Source organism: Miscanthus floridulus, chromosome 17 (assembly GCF_019320115.1).
Source record: "Miscanthus floridulus cultivar M001 chromosome 17, ASM1932011v1, whole genome shotgun sequence".
Classification (NCBI taxonomy): Eukaryota; Viridiplantae; Streptophyta; class Magnoliopsida; order Poales; family Poaceae; genus Miscanthus; species Miscanthus floridulus.
The window spans coordinates 82,583,119-82,606,695 of record NC_089596.1 but is presented as its reverse complement, the minus strand read 5'-3'; the positions used below and the strand labels follow the sequence as shown (position 1 = coordinate 82,606,695).

At 50.1% G+C, this 23,577-nt stretch overlaps 3 protein-coding genes across 3 annotated transcripts; 2 read left to right on the top strand and 1 right to left on the bottom strand.

The window, feature by feature from the left end:
• The first annotated feature begins 14,055 nt into the window (after nt 1–14,055).
• LOC136516409 (ras-related protein RABE1c-like) lies at nt 14,056–17,199 on the top strand. The gene is made up of 9 exons (XM_066509798.1): nt 14,056–14,215; nt 14,310–14,440; nt 15,704–15,776; nt 15,894–15,994; nt 16,079–16,144; nt 16,238–16,335; nt 16,475–16,537; nt 16,642–16,734; nt 16,820–17,199. The coding sequence occupies exons 2-9, from the start codon at nt 14,368–14,370 to the stop codon at nt 16,898–16,900; spliced, it is 648 nt and encodes a 215-aa protein (XP_066365895.1). The 5' UTR covers nt 14,056–14,215; nt 14,310–14,367; the 3' UTR covers nt 16,901–17,199.
• Nucleotides 17,200–17,365: 166 nt separating this feature from the next.
• Nucleotides 17,366–17,965, bottom strand: LOC136516418 (zinc finger protein ZAT12-like). The gene has a single exon (XM_066509805.1). It carries the CDS (start codon nt 17,942–17,944, stop codon nt 17,366–17,368), a length of 579 nt encoding a protein of 192 aa, XP_066365902.1. The 5' UTR covers nt 17,945–17,965.
• A 2,862-nt stretch (nt 17,966–20,827) lies between these two features.
• LOC136517749 (coatomer subunit zeta-1) lies at nt 20,828–23,470 on the top strand. Its single transcript, XM_066511392.1, has 6 exons — nt 20,828–20,982; nt 21,241–21,400; nt 22,165–22,312; nt 22,424–22,501; nt 23,103–23,184; nt 23,267–23,470. The coding sequence occupies exons 1-6, from the start codon at nt 20,980–20,982 to the stop codon at nt 23,324–23,326; spliced, it is 531 nt and encodes a 176-aa protein (XP_066367489.1). The 5' UTR covers nt 20,828–20,979; the 3' UTR covers nt 23,327–23,470.
• The last annotated feature ends 107 nt before the right edge of the window (nt 23,471–23,577 follow it).

Genomic DNA, 23,577 nt, shown 5'->3' with positions numbered 1-23,577 from the left:
CTAAAAGAGATGGTTCTCCCTCCGCGGGAGTAGTTAGTCAAATAATTTTGAAAACAACTTATATGTAATATGTGGACAAGTGTCGGTGTTTTTGAGTCTAGATGCAGTTTCGTGATTTTGCGTCATAATTTCGTTTTGTTTGATTTTTTGCGATCTTACCAATCTGTTCCCCCGAATCTTGCCGCTGGTCTTGGTGCGAGGAGATTGTTTTGAAAGAAAGAAGGAAGGTAGCCGTACCTTAACGAGCCCCCGAGTAAGGCCCGACCCCCTGCATTTGCTGGGGTCGGGGGTTACTGGAACTGTGGTTTTGGTGACAGGGTCGACGAAGTCCTTGGATGGCATCGCAATATTCCCCGCCCTGTCTTCCAACAGAAATCCCCAATCTAGGGACTTTATGGGCTCGGCAAGGTAGGGCCTTCGAACCTGTGTCCCTGCATTGATTGGCTCGAGCCCTCGGGCCTTGTCAGGGTCTGAAAGGGGTCGGCCGTAATTTGCGTGTTACCTCATCCTCAATTTTCGCAATCGGAGGGGCTGAGTAAACGACACTTGCCTCGACGGCTCGAGTATCGCGCTCAACGAGCTCACTAACGGGTACGTTCGTGTGGAATCCGGGTCCATCATTTGCTGATGGGGTCGGCAGAGCCCTCTGGTGGCACTCCACAACTTCTTAACCCGCCTCCCGGCAGATGCCCGAGCCATTCGATAAGCTCAGATGGCCCGATGGCCTCTCCTCGATGGAGATTCTGTGGGTTTGGCTCGGGGGTAGAATCAAATGAGAAAAGGTTGAGACGTCCCTGTCCACTTCTGAGCGGGGTCGGGCAGGGCCGCTAGGGCTTGTCTCAGTTATTTCTCCCTGGCTCTGTTTGGCATGAGGCGGCCTCAAGCCCTTCGCGGGTCGGCCTTCGAACCTCGGCCTGTTGTTGCCTATATCGAATGAGGCGACGGCCGTTTCGTGATGTGACACAAAGCGTTGGGATGTCTTGTATATGTATAATATAATTGAAATGAAGGCGGCGTCGGTAACGTTACCTTGGCAGATATGTCCGTGCGGGGTTCGGGCCCTGATGATGAGGTTGGAGTAACCTGCATAAGAATCGCTATTCTTTGTTTTTCGTATCTCAGTGGTGGTCCGAGCCATTTAATTGACTTGGGCAGCCTGACAGCTTCTCCCATGGGGGAGATTCTGTAGGCGGACCCCTCTGAACCCTTCTTGAGAAGGCAGGCGTCGAAGCTGGAGACGCGGGGGGCGTTGAGTATGATTTTTTCTGGTGAACAGAAACACCGTAGCTATCGAGGCATAGGGTCTGCTAGTTCGTCCAGTTTTACTCAAAGTTTTATGCCCGTATGTTGCGCCCTTAGTTTCAAGCGCACGGAGGGGTCGGGTGAGGATGATTTCTAGATTGGTAGACATCCTCGGCAGCTCCCGAGTGATGTTCATGTCCCCACCGTTTGATGGGGTCAGAAGCTCAAGAATGAATTTTAACGTGTAAAGTAAGAGGGCAGAGATGCTTATCTTTCTTTGGACATTCGTTCGTCGTCTCTTCTGGGCTGAATGGCTGGCCCAGGAGATCCTTTCGGGCTCCGCTCCATAGAGGTCCTGTCGTCGGATCGTCCCGTGGTCCTGCCTGGGGAGGCAAAGGGTTGTCTGCCCACGTGGGCGCCTTAATTGCTGCGTCTAGAGCGGGTCAGTGGCGGGCCATACCCGGGCAGTGTCTAGTTTGACCGAGGAGGGGACACCTCGTCGACTGGAGCGCGTCCCGTCAGTTCCAGCGCGTCCCCTCAGGCATCAATCAGCATTGATTTTGTATTTAAAGAGGGGAAGGGAGAGGGTTTTTCGTTCAACCTTTCGCCTTTCCTTAGCTGCAGTGGCTCTTCTTTAAATAGGGAGGGAGTGGGGAGTTCTCATCCCACCTCTTCTTCTGCCTCTGAGCCGCTATCTCTCCTTCTTCTTCCTTTCCGCCGAATGCATCCGTGCGTCGTGGCGGTTCCTGAGTGAGGAAGAGTAATGCTAGAGAGAGAGAAAACTCACAAATCTGCTCATGAATCTGGAGCGTGATGTTGAGCCAGAGGTCATCCAACGTAGATGAGATGGTGTATGCCGCCCTTGCTGAGGAGTCACTGCTACCGAAGGAGATGGGGCGCTGGTGGGCGTCGTGCGTCGTCGACTCTGCCGTCGTTCGCTGGGCTCCTCCTTTGGCGGGAGGGGTTCCCTACCCTGATGCCGTTGTCAGGGTTGTGGTTAGCGGGGATGGCGTAGTCCCCGGACGCCCTGGGGGAGGCGTCGCTGTCGGGGTCGCGGCTGACGACGATAGCGTAGTCCCTAGACGCCCAGGCAGAGGCGTTGTAGATGATGGCACCTTCGAGGATCCTACAAAGCGATGGAATGTCACTGATGGAGAGCGTGGCGCGGCGACCGGGGTAGACGAGCTGGCCCGTGTACACGCCCCGGACGTCGCCGATGGAGAGCGTGGCGCGGCGACCGGGGTAGATGAGCTGGCCTGTGTACACGCCCCGGACATCGCCGATGGAGAGTGTGGCGCGGTGACCGAGGTAGACGAGCAGGCCCGTGTACACGCCCCGGACGTCGCCGATGGAGAGCGTGGCGCGGCGGCCACAGTAATACTTGTAGTAAGCTAAGCAGGGACTGTAATTGAATAATTTTGTGGGGGAAGCCCCCGAGTAAATAGTCCTGAATTTACAAGTACATTAGTCCTTTTTGTAATGAAATCACTTTGTAAGTGGCGAATTTGCGCAAAAAATGAACAAATCTTCATCTATTGCCTATGGCAAGTAGTTTCATAACTTTCTCTCTTTTTGTAGAAACGGTTTTAGTGTCCTCCGATCCTTCTCACAATCTAAGTCATAAGAAACTAAGAACGTGGGCAAACCAATTCTGACATGAGCTGGTGAGCAAAGAGGTTGCAGCCGCTGGGGCGCGGGTCTCCCACAGTCCTACTAGTTGTATTCAGAATTTGTTCCCAAAATCTTAGCCCTTAGGACTTATTTATGAGAAGAATGGAAAACTTAGCGAATGTTTGCAAATATAACACATGAGGTTTTTGCAAGCGTAATAGTTGTATTACATATGTCACATGTTATGACCACATGCCAGCCCCCGAGTGAGGTCTGACCCCTCGCGATTTGCAGGGGTCGAAAGTCACTAAGGATCGGGGTTTTATTATGACAAAAATTGATAAGGAAGAGTGTATGCTTATTTTAAGGATAAAAATGACGTAGCTGCTCAATGTTCCAGGCGTTGGTGAAGACCTCATCGTTGATGGTTTTCAACCGGTAGGCGCCTAGGTGAAGTACTTCTGCGATGACGTAGGGCCCTTCCCAGGGCGGGGAGAGTTTGTGGTGGTCCTTGTTGCTCTGCACAAGATGGAGGACGAGGTCTCCGACGTTGAAGGCTCGACCCCGTACCCGTCGGCTATGGTACCGTCACAACGCTTGCTGGTACTTAGCTGAACGGAGGAGGGTGATGTCGCGGGCTTCATCCAGCTGGTCCATGGCGTCTTGGTGAGATGCCTCGGCTCCCTGTTCATCGTATGCTCTGACTCTTGGTGCTCCATAGTTGAGGTCCGTTGGGAGAACGGCCTCGGAACCGTAGACCATGAAGAAAGGTGTGTAGCCGGTGGCTCGGATAGGAGTTGTCCTTAGGCTCCAGAGCACGGCCGGGAGCTTAGCGAGCCAGCGCGCGCCAAACTTGTTCAACCGATTGAAAATTCTAGGTTTGAGGCCTTGAAGAAGCATGCTGTTTGCGCGCTCGACCTGCCTGTTTGTCCAGGGGTGTGCGACGGCTGCCCAATCGATCCGGATGTGTCGTTCATCACAGAATCAAACGAATTTCCTACCGATGAACCGCGTGCCGTTGTCTGTGATGATGGAGTTCGGTACTCCAAAGCGATGGATGATGTCGAGGAAGAACAGCACAGCTTGCTCGGATTTGATCGTGGATATTGGTCGAGCTTCAATCCATTTTGTAAACTTGTCTATGGTGACAAGCAGGTGGGTAAAGCCCTCGGGCGCCTTTTTGAGTGGCCCAACTAGGTCGAGCCCCCAGACCACGAAAGGCCACGTGATGGGGATCATCTAGAGAGCCTGGGCTGGGAGGTGTGTTTGCCGAGCGTAGTACTGGCACCCTTCGTAGGTGCGTACAATTTGCTCAGCATCGGCTACTGCGGTGGGCCAGTAGAAACCTTGTCGGAATGCATTCCCAACCAAGGTTCTTGGTGCGGCGTGATGACCGCATACTCCACCATGGATGTCGCCCAGCAGGAGTTTTCCTTGTTCGCCAGGGATACAGAGTTGCAGAATTCCGATGTGACTTCGTTTGTAGAGTTCGCCCTCTACAAGAACGAAGGACTTGGCACGTCGTGCGAGCCGTCGGGCTTCCGTCTTGTCTATCGGTAGTATGTCGTGGAGGAGGTAGTCGAGGTAAAGCGTTCTCCAGTCATCGGGAGGGTCGGACTCCACTGCTAGGCCCTCTTCAAGCTCCATGACCTCGGGGTCAGGCGGAGCAGTTGGCGGATCGGCCCCTGGGGTCAGACTAGAAGGGCCATCGTCGGCTTGTTCCGACCCCATGTAGTGTACCGAGGGTTTGTGTTGATCACTGGCAAAGACGCCTGTTGGGACTGGCTCTCGGCCGGATGCTGCTTTTGCGAGCGTGTCGACCGCTTCGTTGAGGCGCCTAGGGATGTGATTGAGTTCGAGGACGTCGAATTTGTCCTCCAGCCGTCAGACCTCTTGATAGTATGCCTCCATCTTGGCGTCGTGGCAGCATGACTCTTTCATGACCTGGTTGACGACCAGCTGAGAGTCGCCCCTGACGTCGAGGCGTCGGATGCCCAGCTCGATGGCGATTCATAGGCCATTGATGAGCGCTTCGTATTCTGTAGTATTGTTTGATGAGGGGAAATGGAGCCGAACCATGTACCTCATGTGGACCCCAAGGGGAGATACAAAGACTAGTCCTGCTCCGGCGCCCTTCTTCATCAGCGATCCGTCGAAGTACATTGTTCACTCCGTGATGAAGTCAGCTAGTGCCTGAGATTTGATCACCGTTCGGGGGGCATAAGAAATGCCCTGATCCATCAGCTCGAGTGCCCACTTTGCGGTTCTTCCCATAGCGTCATGGCTACGGATGACCTCGCCGAGGGGGAACGACATCACCACTGTCACGGGGTGTGACTCAAAGTAGTGGCGTAGCTTCCTTTTGGTGATGAGGACGGTGTAGAGGAGTTTCTGGATTTGGGAGTAGCGGGTTTTGGAGTCGGATAACACCTCACTGATGAAATACATAGGGCGCTGCACCCTGAAGGCGTGCCCCTCTTCCTCTCGCTCTACTATTAAGGTGGAGCTAACCACTTGGGTGGTGGCCGATATATACAGTAGGAGGGATTCTCCGTTGCATGGAGGAACTAGGACCGGCGGTTTAGTTAAAAATCGTTTAACCATGTCAAACGCCTCCTGAGCCTCGGCTGTCCACTCGAAGCGGTCAGCTTTCTTCAGGAGTCGATAAAGGGGGAGTCCTTGTTCGCCGAGGCGTGAAATGAATCGACTGAGGGCGGCAAGGCACCCTGTGATCCGCTGAACCCCCTTTATGTTTTGGATCGGGCCCATCCTTGTGATGGCTGATATTTTCTCCGGGTTGGCTTCGATGCCACGCTCGGAGACGATGAAGCCGAGCAGCATGCCCCTCGGGACCTCGAAAACACATTTTTCGGGATTGAGTTTGATGCCGTTTGCCCAGAGTTTCGCAAAGGTTTGTTCAAGGTCGGCGACAAGGTGGTCAGCTCGCTTGGACTTGACTATGATGTCATCGACATAGGCCTCAACGGTTCGCCCGATGAGGTCTCTGAAGCAATTGAGCATACAACGCTGGTACATTTCCCCAGCATTCTTTAGACCAAACAGCATTGAAATGTAGCAAAACGATCCGAAGGGGGTGATAAAAGATGTCGCGAGCTGGTCGGACTCTTTCATCGCGATTTGATGGTAGCTAGAGTATGCGTCAAGGAAGCAGAGGGTTTCGCACCCTGAGGTGGAATCGACTATTTGGTCTATTCGTGGTAAGGGAAACGGATCCTTTAGACACGCTTTGTTGAGGCCGGTATAATCGACACACATTCTCCATTTCCCGCACTTTTTTCGGACAAGAACAGGATTTGCTAACCACTCTGGGTGGTATACTTCCTTAATGAATCCTGCGGCCAGTAGTTTGGCTATCTCCTCGCCGATGGCCCTGCGTTTCTCCTCGTCAAAGCGGTGCAGGCGTTGCTTCACCGGCTTGGAGCCCGAGAGGATCTAGAGAGTATGCTCGGTGACCTCCCTCGGGATGCCCGGCATATCCGAGGGTTTCCACGCAAAGATGTCTTTGTTGGCGCGGAGGAAGTCGACGAGCGCGCTTTCCTATTTGGAGGAGAGCGCAGTCCCGATATGGACTTTTTTTGCCCTCGGAGCTGCTGGGATCCAAGAGGACCTCCCTGGAGCCTTCTGCCGATTTGAACGACCCGGTTGATTTCTTTGCGTCGGGTGCCTCTTCGACGACCTTCTCCCTGAGGGTGGTGAGCTCTTCGGAGGCGATGACTGCGGATGCGTGTCTGCAGCATTCGACCTCGCACTCATAAGCGCGCTAGAAGGAGGTGCCGATGGTGATGACCCTGCGGGGGCCTGGCATCTTCAGCTTAAGGTACATATAATTGGGGACGGCCATGAACTTCGCGTAGCATGGTCATCCTAGAATGGCGTGGAAAGTCCTCGGGAACCCCACTACATCGAAGGTGAGGGTCTCAGTCCGGTAATTGGACCGATCCCCAAAAGTGACGGGCAGGTCGATCTGCCCTAGTGGCACGGCTTGCCTACCAGGCACGACGCCATGGAAAGGTGCTCGGATGGGACGGAGGTTCGTTCGGTCAACGCCCATCTCGTCGAGCGTCTTGGCGTACATGATGTTGAGGCCGCTGCCCCCATCCATCAGTACTTTGGTGAGCCACTTTGGACCGATGATCGGATCGACGATGAGCGGGTACCTTCTCGGGTGTGGGACGGCATCTGGATGGTCGGTCCGGTCGAAGGTTATGGCGGATTCCGACCATCAAAGGAAGGCTGGCGTGGCCGGTCCGGTGGTATAGACCTCGTGACGCGCGACCTTCTGGCGGCGCCTGGAGTCGTAGGCCATTGATCCTCCGAAGATCATGAGGGCGCTGGTCGGCATTGGGAAGGCGTCGTCCTTCTCCTTTGTGTCGTCAGTGGTGGGGACAGGTTCCTTCCCCTGCTCCCCCTTGTTAAGGCCCTCGGCCAAGTATTTGCGCATAAGGCCACATTCCTTGTATAGATGCTTGGCCGGGAAGGCGTGGTTTGGGCATGGCCCCTCGAGCATTTTCTTGAAGTGGTTCGGAGTGCCCTCCGTGGGCTTCTGGCCACCTTTGCGGTCGGCAGCGGCCACGAGCGAGTTGTTGCGCCGTTGCTTCTTATTTTTCCTTTTAGCGGGACGGTTGGAGGCGCCTTCACCGGCGTCCTCGTCCCGCCTTGTCTTTCCATCGGAGCGATCAAAGATGGCTCCGACCGCCTCCTCTCCAGAGGCGTGACTGGTGGCGATGTCTAGGAGTTCCTTGGTAGTCCACGGGCCCCTGTGTCCTAGCTTGTGGACCAGGGATTCGCAGGTCGTCCCGAACAAAAAGGCTCCTATCACGTCGGCGTCGACGACGTTCAGGAGCTCGTTGCATTGTCGAGAGAAGCGCCGGATGTACCCACGGAGGGTTTCATCGGCCTTCTGGCGGCAGTTCTTGAGGTCCCATGGGTTTCCAGGGCGTTTGTACATGCCCTAGAAGTTGCCTACGAAGATCTCCATCAGATCTGCCCAACTCTGAATAGCATTGGACAGTAGGTGCTCCAGCCATGCTCGCGCCGAATCGGCCAAGAACAGCGGGAGATTGCGAATAATGAAATTGTCATCACTCGCACCACCGGCCTGACATGCAAGCCGATAGTCTTCAAGCCAAAGCCCGGGATTTGTTTCGCCAGAATATTTAGGAATGTTGGTAGGCGGTCGATACCTTAGGGGGAATGTAGCGTAGAGGATGTGTCGGCCAAAGGCCTAAGGGCCTGGTAGGCTAGGGCTCAGGCTTCGGTCCTCATTGCTGTCGTAGCGTCCGCCACGTCCGGGATGGTAGCCGCGGCGCGCTGCTTCTCCATCGTCGCCGTGGGCGCGTCTCCGAGCGTCGATGATGTTGCGTACGTCGTGGTCACGGCCGAGGCGTTGATGCACTGGGACGGCGGAGGGCTGCCTGCTGCCTGGCGGTATTTGGTGGATGGACACGTCCCTGGTGGGACGCACTGAGGGTGCGCGCTGGCTGGTGTCGGGTTCGTGTCATCGAGACAACAAACTTTCCGCCTGCTACGCTGCCGCCCGCTCGAGCAACGTGTGAATTTCTCGGCGGGCGCGGCGATCCTCGGACGTCGCGGCCTCTGGAAGGCCATGCAGCAAGGCGGTTGCTGCGGCGATGTTCTGACTGGATCGGGCAAAGTGAGGAAGGGCCCCATCGTCGGTGAGGATCCTTTGGTGTACGGTGCGGGCCGTGGCACGCGCGCCCCCCCCCCCCCCCCCGTTTTTGCGGCGTTCAATCTCATGATTGATGTCCGTGTACTCCCGGACGTGCCCTTGCCCGGCCTCATCGATCTCTTGCTGGCGGGCCCTCAGCTGCTCCATCCTTAGGCGAGATGGGGCGGCCGTCTCTTCCCCGGATCCGCCATCAGGGTTGTTTGTGGGGGTGACCTCTTCCCCGGAGACACTTTCGATGTGACCCTTGGGGGTCTGCGTCATGAAGCATTCCCGGGAAGGGTGGTGGCTCCCCCTACTAGAATCCGAGCTGGAGAACGATCCTGGCTCCTCGTTGAGGAGCTCATAGAGGGTCTCCGTATCATGCTCAATCGCCCCCACGAACTCGATGTCCGTGGGTGACTGAACCATACATAGCGCCAGAAGGCGGCCAGCGGTCGCCGCAGCGTTGCGGAGACCGAACGGAAACGCTATCAAGGCGCTCCGTACGGACCCTTCCGAACACAGGGTGGCATTGTGAGAGGCCTCCCTTGATGACTGGACTCCCAGGGAGTTGCCCGACGGGCCCTCAAGCCTAAGACGGCTGAGGTTGATGGAAGGAAGAGATGGGGTGGCTGGGTGAGTCAGCACCAGCTCTCCCCCTAGTGTGATGATGAAATCTAGGTCGCCGAAACGCACGTGTGCGCCCGGGGCTCAAGTGATTGCGTGGGTGGCCATCCGAGGCCTGATTTGGAACACGCAAGCTCCCCTACCTGGCGCGCCAACTGTCGGTGTTTCGTACAAGCACCGGCAAGTAAATTTATAGTAATGCACGTTAGGCTCGGATGGTGCGCTAAAGGACACAAGATTTATACTGGTTCGGGCCGAATGTCCCTACGTCCAGTTTGTTGCTGCTCGTGTTATTAGCACCGTGAACGGTTTGTAGTAAGGGGTACAAACGATCGAGAGAGGGACAGGTCCCAAGTCTCTGATGGAAGGGTTGAAAGGAGGTCAAGAGTTTCATGGCCGCTTGACTGTGTGTATGTGTGTGTGGTCTTCTTCGGTCCCCCTTTTATGGGAGAAGCGCATCCCCTTTTATAGATGAAGGGGGTGGCTTTACAAGGATGAGGGCTTTATCTAATCTTGTGGCTTACGTCTACCCGGCCTGGTCCTTCATTCTGATGAGTGCGAAGGAAGATAAGTGCCTACAACACTATCAATGTCTCTATAGAATGTCAGGTTGATTACAGAATGCTGCCCTGCACAGGGTATGGGCTGTAGTACAGTGGTTTTGACTTATTAGCCTTTCCCAGCCTTGCTCCGCACACCTTCTGGTTCCTGTGAGTCCTCGTCGGAGGGACGAGGGGTCGGGGATCGGAGTAACGCCGAGGTCAAGGCCTTCTGACTTTGGCGTACCTGAGGGGTCAGGAAGCGGGCGCCGCTCCCTCAGGTCCATAGCGTGGTGACGGAATACCCGTCGTTCGTGGAGATAGCAAATCTTCTTCTGGAGTGTAGCGGTTGTCGTATATCTTCGTCGGGTTCCGTGTCCCAGGGCTGAAGGCGGCGCCTACAACTCTACAGGGTGAGGAGCACGCACCTGTACAACCTTTCGGGCCCTGCGGCACCCGGAAGGGTCTAAAGCACTCATCCCGTCATCCCCTGGCAGTACTTTTCCTACCAGGGCGCAGGGTATGGTTCTTGGAGCCACGGTTGACCCAAACGTCTTGTCTTGCCCTGTCCCTATCATCTTGAGGGAACAGGGAGAAGTGGTCAGGTAAGATGAATCTAGTCTTTAGATATGGAGCAGGGTGAGGCTCGTTCCTTGCCGTCGGGCGAAACGGAGACCAATCCCTATCTCCTGGGCGAGACCGACCCTGCCCCTCTGGGGTCAGGCGAGGCGGAATCTATCCCTCAGCCCTCGGGCGAGACTGAGCCCGCCCTAAAGGCGTCGGGCGAGACGGAGACTAGCCCTGAGCCCTCGGGCGAGGCAGAGCCACCTCAAAGGCGTCAGGCGAGTCGGAGTCTATCCCTCGGCCCTCGGGCGAGATCAAGCCCGCCCAAAAGGCGTCGGGCGAGACGGAGACTAGCCCTGAGTCCTCGGGCGAGGCAGAGCCACCTCAAAGGCGTCAGGCGAGTCGGAGTCTATCCCTCGGCCCTCGGGCGAGATCGAGCCCGCCTAAAAGGCGTCGGGCGAGACGGAGACTAACCCTCGGCCCTCGGGCGAGACCGAGCCCGCCCCAAAGGCGTCGGGCGAGGTGGAACCAAGCTCCTGTCATTCCAACAAGGGGTGAAACAGCGCTCTTATGCGTCCAGAAGTTTTTAACGTTCGGTGGTTATTGGTTCCACCTTCTGGGGTACCCCGGTATTAGGTCCCCGACAGTATCTATCTTAAGGTCCTGTTTAGTCGGAATAGTTCTAATTCTTGCCAGAATCATTAGAATCCATGCCAAACGGGAAGGAGTTGTAACATTTCTAGACGAAAACACTAGAATTGTTTCTCAGGGCCGAAAAGGTGGGTTCTCCCGATTCTATTTCTTACTCCCTGCCTTTCAAATTATAAGTAGTTTTGACTTTTTTAATACATCTATTTTGCTATGTATATAGACATATTATTATATATGGATACATAGTAAAATGAATAAATAAAAAAGTCAAAGCGACTTATAATTTGAAACGGAGGGAGTACATGCTCAGTACAACGGTGCTTGTGCTTTTTAGTTATTCTTTTTTTATTGTAACAAGTAAAAAATAGGTTGTATTAAAGTTGTTCTTCGCCTAAAAAATTATATTTGTTAAAGAATATTTTCATTTACATGATTTTTTTGAAAAATATTTTTTGTTGATCAGAATCTAGCATGCTAGCCAAACGATCTCATGAAGTGATTCCGATTTATTGTCAGAAATGTTTCTTAAGAAAATCTGGATCCGAAATGTTTCTACGAGAATATGGATCCTTACCAAACACACCCTAAGTTTAACTAAGTATATAGAAAGTAGGTACGACTTTAATAGATGTATCAAGCAAATATGTTTCATGACGTTAATAGGTGTATTATGCAAATATGTTTCATGACAAATCTAATGATACCTACTTAGTACGATAAATATTAGTATCTTTTTATATAAATTTAATTAAACGTAAACATAATACTATTCTAGAATTACATCTTTTTAAAGACGGATGGAGTATTAACAGTACTATACCGTGTGTGCAAGCACATATGGGATCTTTTTCTTGAGAAGATCAGTTGGCCCAGGGTAGAATTGTATTCTTTTATAGACGGAGGAAATACGTTATTTTGCACTACAGTCTACAGACGACATATAAAACAAAAACAATGTATTCACGTTACTTTAGCAAATCATGGTTGCGAAAAGGTGCTGGTCTTGCTGGATGGCATCAACCGATTTTTAGGGTCTGTTCACTTGAAATTATCAGCCGGTTTATCAGCTAAAATCTATAATATTTTTCTCTCACAATAAATCAGACGGCTACCGGCCGAACAGGCCCTTAGCCGCGATCGACCTCCATGTGCGCGTTGTTTAGGCCTGCATGTGATTGCTTAGCAATTCCTTGCTTGGCAGTTACCTCATCGACGCAGTTTCATTAGAATCCTGGCGGTAAACGTTAGCACGCATGAAAATGGCATCACGTTACCGTGTCCCGGCGTTGCTTTCGCATCTGGTTGTCTTGGGCCACTTTTCGCGTGCTGTAACTGTAACTGCGTCTAACGAAAAGCCGCTTGCGAGTGAATGAAGTTTTCAAAGGGAGAGGAGACGCATGGAGGCTGCGTGACGACGACACGAATGGGTAATGGCATTGGGGAGTTATTAGGAACCTGAAAACTCGAAAGCACACCACACCATCGCGCAATCTGCTGCTTTTCGTTTGTCCCTTCCTTCCATACGAAACATTCAGTCTATTCGCTCGTTGGTTTCAGTCAGGGTTTATCAGTCGGTCAACGATGTTTTTCTTTCATAATAAACCAGCACCAGCTAAATTTATTAGCCTAGAAATCAACCAGCGAACAGGTCGATTATCGCAACTTGCCGTCACAGGATGACTACTATGTTAACATGATCGTTATTTCTTCAAGAACAAAAGGATGGTTGTTGATCATACATCACCTCCTCTCTATGTCCCACAAAGAGTATTATTCTCACTTTTCTAGAAATCAAATATTCCCAACTTTGACCAAATATATACAGGAGAATGTTAATATTTTATAGTGCATAGTAAGTATCATTATATTAATCGTTAAATATATTTTCATGATAAACTTATTTGAAGATACAAATGTCGCTAATATTTTTTATTAAATCTTTTTTTGTGAACAATATTTTTTTACAAATCTAATCAAACTTAAAAAGTTTAACCGGCATAAACCTTATGCGATACTTTATTTTTGTACGGTGAGAGTAGTCAACCTTATACCTCTGGCAGAAGTCACTACTTCCGACTAAATATATAATTTATTAACACGGGTATGTTGTACTACTAGTAGAGCAAAACATTAGGAATATATACTGATTTTTTTTTTTGCCAAAAAAGTTATATACTACACAACTGCTTTTTATAATGAATCTAATAAGGCTAATCTTGAGCTCTTTTTTTAAAAAAAAAGAGAGGGAAAATCTCTGCTTATAAGAAAGCAAATGTACTAGATAACTAATCTTGAGCTCTCAATCTATATAGCTTATATTGTGGTCAAATGTCAACATTTTTTTACCGTAAAATGTCAACATTTGATGGACTTACATTTATGATTAGAACAAGTACTAATGTACTATCTTTCATGCAAGTCTTTTAAACTTTGAACTGGAGTCGTGTCTCCTCATTTCTCAACTTCTCATAGCACGTACTAGCAGTTTCCAAAAAGTTCTCCAAAAAGTGTTACAGTAGTCATCACATTGAATCTTACGATATGTGCATGGAGTATTAAATGTAGACGAAAAAAACTAATTACATAGTTTGGTTGTAAATTGCGAGACGAACGTTTTGAGCCTAATTAGTCCATTATTGAACACTAATTGCCAAATAAAAACGAAAGTGCTACCGTAGCCAAATTCCCAAAATTCGCGAACTAAACCCGCACAGAAAACTGCAGTTGTGGCCGGCATCTCCATTAGAGCAAGTATAATAGCAGGCTGTAAGCCGACTAAATGTTGAGGTGGAGGAGAGAGGGGAGAAGAGAGAGGAGAAGCGGGCTGTAAGCTTACAGCCGGCTTGGGCACAAGAACCAAGAAAGTCTGTGAGAGAGATAAGTGGGCCATGTATTAACTGTAAATAGCCAACTACTATATGAGTAGGCTGAGAGAAGGCTGCAAGGAACCTTACAGCCAGCAAGCCGGCTGTATTATTAGCCTTGCTCTTAGCGCAGAATAACATCCAGTGTCAGGCTTAAGCTCACCGGTCGGTGGCTGCGCGCCTCGGGTTAAGCACCTGCACCGCAAGTAACCCAACCCTGTCTTACAATGCAAGTGACTGACCCCACCCATGCCCATCATCATAACATAACACACGCTCATGCGCCCGGTGAATCAAACCACCACCCGATTTGTTTACCCCCGAAAATTTGCCGTCTCCTCGTCTGATCGTCTCGCTCCCCTCCCTGCGCAGCCCGCCCCCAGATCCGGCACCGCCCGCTCCTCGATCCCCGCACCCCACGCCCGCAGGTGAGCCCCACCGATCCGCCCGCGCGCGCCGCCCCGCTCGCCGCCATTCCTTCCTTCCGTTTGCTCACGACGCGTGCGTGCGTTCTCTCTGCAGGCCGGGACCGGTGGGGGCGCGCGCCGGGTAGTAGTAGGAGGAGGAGAGGAAGGGCGGCATGGCGGCGCCGCCGGCGAGGGCCCGGGCCGACTACGACTACCTTATCAAGCTGCTCCTCATTGGGGATAGCGGTGGGTGCTGCTAGATCTCTCTGTCTCAGTAAACGGGTGTGTAAGGGCGCGCGTTCGTCGGATCGGAGTTGGATTCGGGCATATGCGCGGTGTGGATCTTGGTCCTGTTGCCTGTGGTCGTGTTCGCTTCGCTCGATTGATCCGTCTTCCGTCTGGGGTAGGGAGTGGATGAGATGTTGCTTGCTGGTTCTTCAATTCTTTGTGCTTTCTACCTAACGTACCATGCGTTAATCAGTAGGTTATTAGCATCTGGCGCATCAGTCTGAGATGCGAAATTGGGCACTAGTGAGAAGGATGGATTGTGCCTTCCTGTGAGTTTTGAACATTCATTCACTTGTTCAATTGCTGTGGGTGTTTTTTCCCCTTCGTTGATGAGCATTCACTCGTGGAACTCTTTGGTTAAAGGAAGATGCACATTGGAAATAGTCCAGTTTGTGGAAATGTCCTTTCAAGGCTCCATGTTCTGCAGATTAAGTTTGTAGACTGGCTCAAAGGTTGACATGTTGAACTGATACTTCCTGGTTAAGCGATTATTTGTTTTACCCGTTCTTGCATTCAGCAGAGACTGGAATATTCACTTCAAACTGCACCCACTTTAGGGGCTTTAGACAATGTAGAATTATTTATTGTGATGTTGCTTGCTGTTCTATCTTCTATAATTATTTGCTTGTTAGTGTGTACCATGTAACCATGAAATTGAGTAGTCCATGAAATTTATGAAACACATGAGTTTTTGTGAGGCAGATGGATTGTAAAAGTGGCAGCTGCTGGATGTTAGGCGGAGCAGTGAAATGTTGAATGGATTATCCTGTGTTGGAAACTGCCTCTACGGAAATTTAACTGAGGCTTAGCCAAGAAATATGCCTCAACTAATTAATTGCATTGTCGTGTTCTCTCTATCTTATACTTTATTATCTACATTTCCATCTTTCCTGGATATCCTTACTGCCGAGACTGACGAAGTGTTTCTCGTCACAAAATGGTGATGAGTTCCATTGTCATCCAGGTCTGTATGCAATGGTTTTGAGCTTATCTAGTTTTTTATTGAAGTTTGTTGATTCCTGACATAACCTTGGCATTGTACCTATTCCGGAGTCTCTCCAGTAGCTGTATTGTGATAACATGTAAAGTGTAGGTGATGGTAGCTACAGTACAAGGTTATGTTTGGACTGAATAGTTCATTCATAAGCTAGTGGCATGTCCATCAGTAAAGTTTTTTATTACGTCAATGCGTGATTTCTTTTAATCCTTATCTATGTTCAGGTGTTGGCAAGAGTTGCCTCCTGTTGCGGTTCTCTGATGGTTCCTTCACTACAAGCTTTATTACCACAATTGGGTAGGTCCCTTTGGTGTTGTCAAGATTGTTAAACTGGTCATCATGCTTTCTTACATCAAATAGGAATTCAGCATTTGTTATTTACTCCACAATGATTTTGGACCTGTTACTGTGCAGTATTGACTTTAAGATACGAACAATAGAATTGGATGGCAAGCGTATAAAGCTACAGATTTGGGATACAGCAGGCCAAGAACGCTTCCGGACTATTACCACTGGTATGATGTTTTGTTTCATTTCTGATTGACACTTTCAAATTATACGACGACCCTTCTGATCCAATGGGCTTTATTTTACCTCAGCGTACTACCGAGGAGCTATGGGCATCTTGCTGGTTTATGATGTCACTGATGAATCTTCTTTCAACAGTAAACTCTTCTTAACCATATATTCCAATTCCTTAATGCTTCCATTTTAAACTATTTTACCATCTATTCGCAATTGGTTCATCTAAAATACAGACATCCGAAACTGGATTCGGAACATTGAACAGCATGCCTCTGATAATGTCAACAAAATTTTGGTTGGCAACAAGGCCGATATGGACGAAAGCAAGAGGGTACATGCCTGAACTCATTGTTTCCTTGAATGTTTGACTGTTTTCACTCTGTATTTCTTGTTTGAAATAAGTAGTTAGATGCTTAATTCTTTTCCTTCAATTAGCTAAATAATAAATCTTACTGCTACTATTGCTTCAGGCTGTACCTACTGCAAAAGGACAAGCACTTGCTGATGAGTACGGGATCAAGTTTTTTGAAACAGTATGTTGCTTGCCAGACTTGCATGACACCTTCAGTGAACATTTTTTTTTAATAAAAAAACAGAGTTTGCAGTTGTTTTACTCACAGATTTCTGTATCTTTCAGAGTGCCAAGACAAACCTGAATGTGGAGCAAGTGTTTTTCTCCATCGCACGTGACATCAAGCAGAGGCTTGCGGAGACTGATTCAAAGCCAGAGGTACAAATAACTGTGCCTAGTTATGCTTGACATTCCACCATTCATCGTGTTCAGTGTTCTGAGCGATATTTCCTTTGCACTGTAGGACAAGGCAATCAAAATTAACAAGCCAGACCAGGGTTCTGAGGCACCAGCTGCCCAGCGATCTGCCTGCTGTGGCTCATAAGCAGATACACAATGGCCATAATCATTGGTTATTTGACATTATTTATTTCCCGCTTGGCTGTTATAGGAAGAATTTGAAGAAGCCACTTATGATATACTGATGTGGTTGTACTCGTGTTTGCTTCCATTCTTCGAAGCAACCACCTCTTGCTGTTGACGTAGCTATTGCTATTGCACTCTGGATTTGGATCCGTTGGAAAAACCTCTCCCCTCCCTACAGTGTGTAATGAATGAAATCCATGTCGTTGGGTTTGCATCTTATCGATCAATGCATGGAATAACGTGTCGCTCTGGTGTGAATTGTTGTGTGCTTTTTTCTGTTGCCGTTCTATCCCACAGAAATTCAGAAAGTCTGAATATTCGATTTTTTTTAAGAAAAGGAAACGTAATTGGAAATAAGCCCGATGCGTAATGTTTGGAAAAAAAAATCTAATAAAACGCATACAGTTGTACTACAGGCCTCTTCTCAAAGAGGAGGGCAATCCAATATCAGCGATTTGCGCACGCCGTGCACCGTGTTGCCAGGCACAGTGTTATTCCGGCATTTGGCGCAGTTCTCCGACGGCGCCAGGCTCAAGTCCAAACAGATTCCACTGGCACAGCATCCAGCGCCAACGTCGGCTTCCTCAACCGACGTGGCGTCCCCAGAGCAGGAGTCGGCTGCCGCAGTCCGGTGCCGACGCATGTGCCCGCCCAGCGCCTGGCCGACCGCGAACTCGAGGCCGCAGACGGGGCAGCCGTGCAGCCTCGACGACCCCGCCGGGGCGCACTCGCCCTCGTGCGGTTCATCCTGCAGCCTCGCCCGGCGTAGCCCCGGTTCGCCGCCGTAGGGGTAGGTGTAGGGCTTGGGGCGCCTGTGGCTGGCGCGGTGCCCGCCCAACGCCTGGAACGTCGGGAACCTCCTGCCGCACGTCTTGCACTCGAACACGCGCCCGCGGCCGCGCCCGCGCGCGCCGAGCCCTGCCGTCCTCGCGCCCCCTTGTTGTTGCCGCCGCGAGTGCAGCATGAGGACGCTGGCCGCGTCCACGCCCACGCCGGTCTCCATCTCCTGGCCGCCCTGACGCTGGTCAGGTGCACGGCTGCACGCTCTGCTAGCTAGCTAGCTAGCTCGCTGCTCCGAGCTACCCAATGGTGCAAGTGCAATGCGAATGCGATGCTGTCCGATGAGATCCATGCGACGTTGGCCACTATATATAGCACGACGTGCGGGTAGCTTTACTTGAGTATTAGTACTGGGAATTGACTCGAGAGTGTAAAAAGTTTCTAGATGTCGGTATGCCTTTTCCACGCTGCCGTTTGAAGGGCTTAAATTGGGCTCAGTAAGAAACGCACACGTAGAGGAGCCCAAAGCACCACCGAGCTGCCTTAATTAATGAATGCGAGCTGGCGTGCGAGCGTCGTCGGCCGCCGCTGGATCGCCCAGGTCCCGCATCCGCGCCGGGAGCAGCTCGCGTCCGGTGGTTCGGCGTTTCACACCTGGGTTGGTGGCTCAAACTGGACTGCCGGAGTGGCAGTGGCTTACTGGCACGTTAGCTGGACCCTGACCTGAATTCCATGTCTCGGAAGTCAGAACACAGATTCAGCATTCAGCAAGCGTCGGGAACAGGTACATGAACTGGTGGTTCAGGTTCAATGGCCTAGTCAGCGGTTCTCGATCGATCGCCTGAATCGGGTTGGTGCGGTTAAGCCCCCGGTCTCTTTGACCAATTTGCAGGGAACGTTGCTTGACAGTTGATGCTCCACTACTTTTGTAGTATAACACAAAGTCCACCAACCACCGTGAAATTTGTTCATTCGATCGGACCTGACTACCTGAGAGGGTGGCGAGCAAATGAAGTAGGCATTACTTTGATTTGAACTGTATAGCCGCGTATACAATCGTGCAGATTAGACACCACGACAGCGCATCGAAGACCCGGAAATGAACCACAGGTCAGGTTGGTTCTGACCAGGTTCCAGTCACACCAACCCCTTATGTACGTAGTACGGGCTAGCATCCTGTACGGCACATGTAGGAGCATACCCCGTATCAGCGAGAGCAGCCTGAACGAGCTGCACGTTTGGGAAATCGGCCGTGACGCAGCGAGACAGACAGACGCGGAAAGCCAGGGGCATCTACACAAGTCGTCGAGCGTGGCTTTCAGTTCTGAACTGGGGTGAACTGAAGCTGCGCGGCACCGGCTCATCGCTGGATGCCACGTTCAGGCGGCCGGCGCGCCGTGCGAACGAGATCCGTCTCAGGCGGCAACCACAAAGCCACGTAAGCTGCGGGAAAGCGCGGCCGGTCAACCAGCAGCTGTTCGACGCTTTTCCTCACCCGACGACTTCAGACATCTGAGCGATGACGCTCGCTCCTGTCACTCTGTCATATATATTTTTTTGAGCAACAGTCAGTCACTCACTCTGTCAGCTGGTCATGGTCGGAATCGTCAAAACAAGGCCCTAACCCATTTTTTTCACGAGAGGCAGCTTGGGCCGAACCTGCAAACCCAAAGACGGCCGGATGCACTGTAGTAGCACTGAACAGGGCCCTAACCCATTTTTTTCACGAGAGGCAGCTTGGGCCGATCTCCAAACCCAAAGACGGCCGGAGGCACTGTAGTAGCACTGTGGCGAAGCCGCGCGAGCCTCTGCTTCTCCGGCTCTCTCTCTCTCTCTGATGGCTGAAGGAGACCGAGCCTATCGGATGGGAGCCGTGCCAAAGACGGTCTTATGCTGTACACAATTCACTGCGTCATCAGGTGATACTGATACGTCACTGCCGGTTCTTTACGCCTCAACTGCATTGTAATACTGAACCCCTCGTTGTCAGACTTTTTTATTGCAGTAAAAAGAGGTGCAATGCAAGGATGATCGTTTCTATGGGAGCGTGTGTACTGGCAATAAGCGGGACCTACAAGCCTAGAGTGGCTAAAAATGGTTTGTCATTTGACCGGGCTTCTAGCACGAGGAGGTACCCCTCACTGTAGAAACAATAATGATGCGCCGTGGGCGTCCGTCCAGGAACCGACCCACTCCGCCTCGCTTGCTCCCTCCCGTCGTGCACGCAGCCTGCTCCCACCCGTTGCGCCGCCTGTTCGGCCGATCAAGACCGGTGCTAGTGGTACTGATGATGGTGGTGCTGGTGCTGGTGGTGCTCATGTGCCACCGGCTTCCACCCGACGTCTGGAATCGACCGGCACCGGCCTTCCCTATGTTGTAAAACGTATGTTTTAACTATTTCAGATGTTTCAGAGTTGTGTTTCAAATGTTTCAGATAGATGTTGCAATAGTAGTTTTTTTTTCTGTTGCACATATTGTAATGGTTATATACGTACGTTGCAAGAGTTTGTTCAAAAAATGTTTCATTTGTTTTTAGACGCATGTTGCAGGTGTTTTATCTGGATGTTGCATATGTTGCAATGGCTATGTTGCAAATGTATGTTCCTAATGTTTCAGACGTATGTTGCAATTGTTTAATATGAGTGTTATAAAAATAGATCTAGATGTAAGGTTGTTGAGCGAAGAAGAGAGAGTGAGAGCGGGAGCCATGGCAGCGTCGATGTGGGGAGGAGGTGTAGCCGTGCAACGCGGTGTGGAAGAGGCGGGGAGTCATCCGAGCGGCGTGGAAGAGGTGAACGCGAAGCGGTGTGAAAGAGGTGTGTGAGACGTCGGTGCGAAAGAGACGGGGTGAAGTCATCCTGACGACGTGGCAGTGGAGTAGAATAGAGCGGTGCGAACGCGGACGAAGCAAAGCGTCCGAGCGCTAGTCTCGCCCGAAACACATCCGAGTGAAATTGAGCCATGAAATCGAGAATCGTCGAAATAAGGCCGAAGCTGCACGTCGCCCTAGCATGGAAGACACCAGTAGAGACAGTTTGGGCCGGACCTGCAAGCCCAACGTAGACTGGGCTACCGCCACGTGCCACCGTGGCACGGCAGACGGCACACAACCTACCGCTACCGGCTTCCCTTCCGTTTCTTCAACCTCAATCGTCCGCACGCCGTCTTCCCCATCTCGCGCAGCGCTACTGCCGGCTGTCCCGAGTCCCGACCACCGTCCTCCGCTCCCCGCCGCGAATCCTTCCTCCTCTCGCTGCGATGGTAGGTGGTCCCGTCTCCCGCCTTCGTCCTCCCGCGTTCCTTCTCGCTCTACCGGACGGGCGGCGCTGCTGCCGGTCTCTTGATCTGCCCCGATCCATCGCTCCGAGATCCAGCCTTTTGTGGCGGGCCACGTCGTTCTCTCCTCGCCCGTGTCCCCAGATCCGGCTGTCCCTTTTTCTCTTTGCTGCAAGCGATATGGGATCTGCGAATGGTGGTGGCCTCGATTTGTTTAAAGGGTTGAACCTTTGTTTGCTGCAGGAGACCTGCCCGTCGGTGAAGAACATCCTCTTGCTGGACTCCGAGGGGAAGCGCGTCGCCGTGAAGTACTACAGCGATGACTGGCCTACTCTCTCCGCGAAGCTGGCCTTCGAGAAGTCGGTCTTTGCCAAAACCCAGAAAGCGAATGCTGGAACGGAAGGTAATTTACATCTGATTTCGCTTATACGGAAGGAGTTGTTTTCCACCGATGGTGATCCTCGGTCAGCGTTGTTGTGTTCGCTTGAGGTAGTCCAGAGTACTTGATTAGCAGCAGTAGTGATTAGCAGTATCATCTCATAAAATGAACTCAGGAGCGTGATGTATTGTTATGATCCATTCTATATATGCTGATGCTGGGCAAGAGTGCTTCCATGGAATATGACTTTTTGTATAGGGGTAGAACCACACCATTCTTGTTTTGATTCTTTTGCTGCGCAACATGTAAGTTATGCTGCCTATGCCATTTTATTCATTGCTTATTTGACAAGGATTATATACAAATTTACAAATCATCTACTCCTCTACTCCATCCATTCCAAATTGTAAGATGTTTTTGCTTTTCTAGACATATAGCTTTTGCTATGTACTTAGATATATACTATGTATAAATACATAGTAAAAACAATGTATCTAGAAAAGCCAAAATGTCTTACAATTTGGAACGGAGAGTATATATTTTTCATGTCCTCCCTTGTATCCTCTTTTAACCTTGGTCACAGCACTGTTTGTACTATCTCCCACTTGCACCTGGTTACGATAAGGACGACTAATCATGATTAGTCGTCCGATCTGAAAACATTGGCCTGGGCTAATTTTACATCTGACTGACCTTAATTTCTCCTTAAACATGCAGATGTGACTGTTTGAGTTATTTTTTTCTTTTCTTCAAAGTATTTCATATTTTTATTTGTTTCTCTTTAACAGCTGAGATTGTAATGTTTGATGGTCAAATTGTCGTATACAAGTTCATCCAAGACCTGCACTTTTTTGTTACTGGAGGAGAAGAGGAGAATGAGCTTATTTTAGCATCAGTTCTTCAGGGATTCTCTGATGCTGTCGAACGACTTCTCAAGTTATTTTCCCTCAATTAAAGTTTATCTTTTCAACCGCTGTTTGTTCTGTTACATGTTATTGTGTTAATGCTGATCGTATATGGATGTGTTTCCAATCTTGGTGGTTTCAGAAACATGGTTGACAAAAGGACAGCACTCGAGAATTTGGACCTGATCCTATTGTGTCTTGATGAAATTGTTGATGGAGGGTAAAGCCTTGTCTTACTACATACATGATATTAAGGCTTCTTTTCTTGTTCCCTTTATTGTGTACTACATTTATCCTTCCTTTGCTCTGAAATCACCTGACTGTCATCTGCCGCATGTTTGATTTTTGGAGTGGGGCCATGGCAATAGAGTTCTATTAGGGCCTCTATTTTGTAATTGTTGTATCACTGGATTCTAAGCTTTTGTCTGGTGTTCTGCTTCTGTACCCCAAGCCCAAGCATGCCTTACCTTTTAATGGGGTTACACAATTTGATATGTGAAACAATGGCTTATTCTGCTATTAACAAAACAAACATCCTATTCCATTGATATTTTCGAAATGGAACAACACTGATTATCTACATGAGGAATTGTATATATTTGATTTTAAGTTTGAGATCTTGAATGACTGCAGCTACCACAACCTTGCACTCGCCTCAATAGGACTTAGATAACCCATTGATGTCTGAACTCTGAAATGTGAGAGTGATAGGATGATTCTTTGTCAAGCTTATAGAGAGATGAATAACATCGAACATTGTAAGCAACGTGTAATTATTTGCTGCATTACACCTTTTTTTTTTTTTTTGAATGATTACACAGGATTGTACTTGAAACAGAAGGAAGAGAGATAGCTGAAAAGGTGTCTGGTCATGGATTGGAGGGTGCTTCATCAGCTGAGCAGGTAGGCAGGCTGCATCTACTTCAATTTTGAACTGAAGAAACTGGTGTCTTTTAACTTACTAGCTTTCGTTATTTGCGTGCAGACTCTAGTCAATGCCCTAACGCAAGCAAGAGAGCATTTGGCGAAGTCTCTTCTCATGTGATGCTGTGCTTTATATTTTGGGGGTGCCAATGGGTATCTATTATTGTGTCTGGATAACACATTCTTTTTGTTAGCGATGGAGAAAGAAAAATATCTGGAATCTATGAATGTGTGGAATGGCATGGTGTTTCCAAAATTCTCATGTTCATTTTGTAAGCCTTCAAAGTTGTGTAACATGATTCTAATTTTGACTGGTTCAGTTATTGGTCGTTTAGTTTAACCTCGTTCCTGTTGGAAACGGTAAAATAGCAT

Bases quoted from the DNA above. Each gene is read 5' to 3' on its own strand.
- LOC136516409 (XM_066509798.1), top strand. From the start codon at position 14,368: ATGGCGGCGCCGCCGGCGAGGGCCCGGGCCGACTACGACTACCTTATC. The intron at 14,441-15,703 runs GTGGGTGCTGCT...ATCTATGTTCAG, and splicing joins GCTCCTCATTGGGGATAGCG to GTGTTGGCAAGAGTTGCCTC. The intron at 16,145-16,237 runs GTAAACTCTTCT...TCTAAAATACAG, and splicing joins TGATGAATCTTCTTTCAACA to ACATCCGAAACTGGATTCGG.
- LOC136516418 (XM_066509805.1), bottom strand. From the start codon at position 17,944: ATGGAGACCGGCGTGGGCGTGGACGCGGCCAGCGTCCTCATGCTGCAC.
- LOC136517749 (XM_066511392.1), top strand. The intron at 21,401-22,164 runs GTAATTTACATC...TCTCTTTAACAG, and splicing joins AGCGAATGCTGGAACGGAAG to CTGAGATTGTAATGTTTGAT. The intron at 23,185-23,266 runs GTAGGCAGGCTG...ATTTGCGTGCAG, and splicing joins GTGCTTCATCAGCTGAGCAG to ACTCTAGTCAATGCCCTAAC.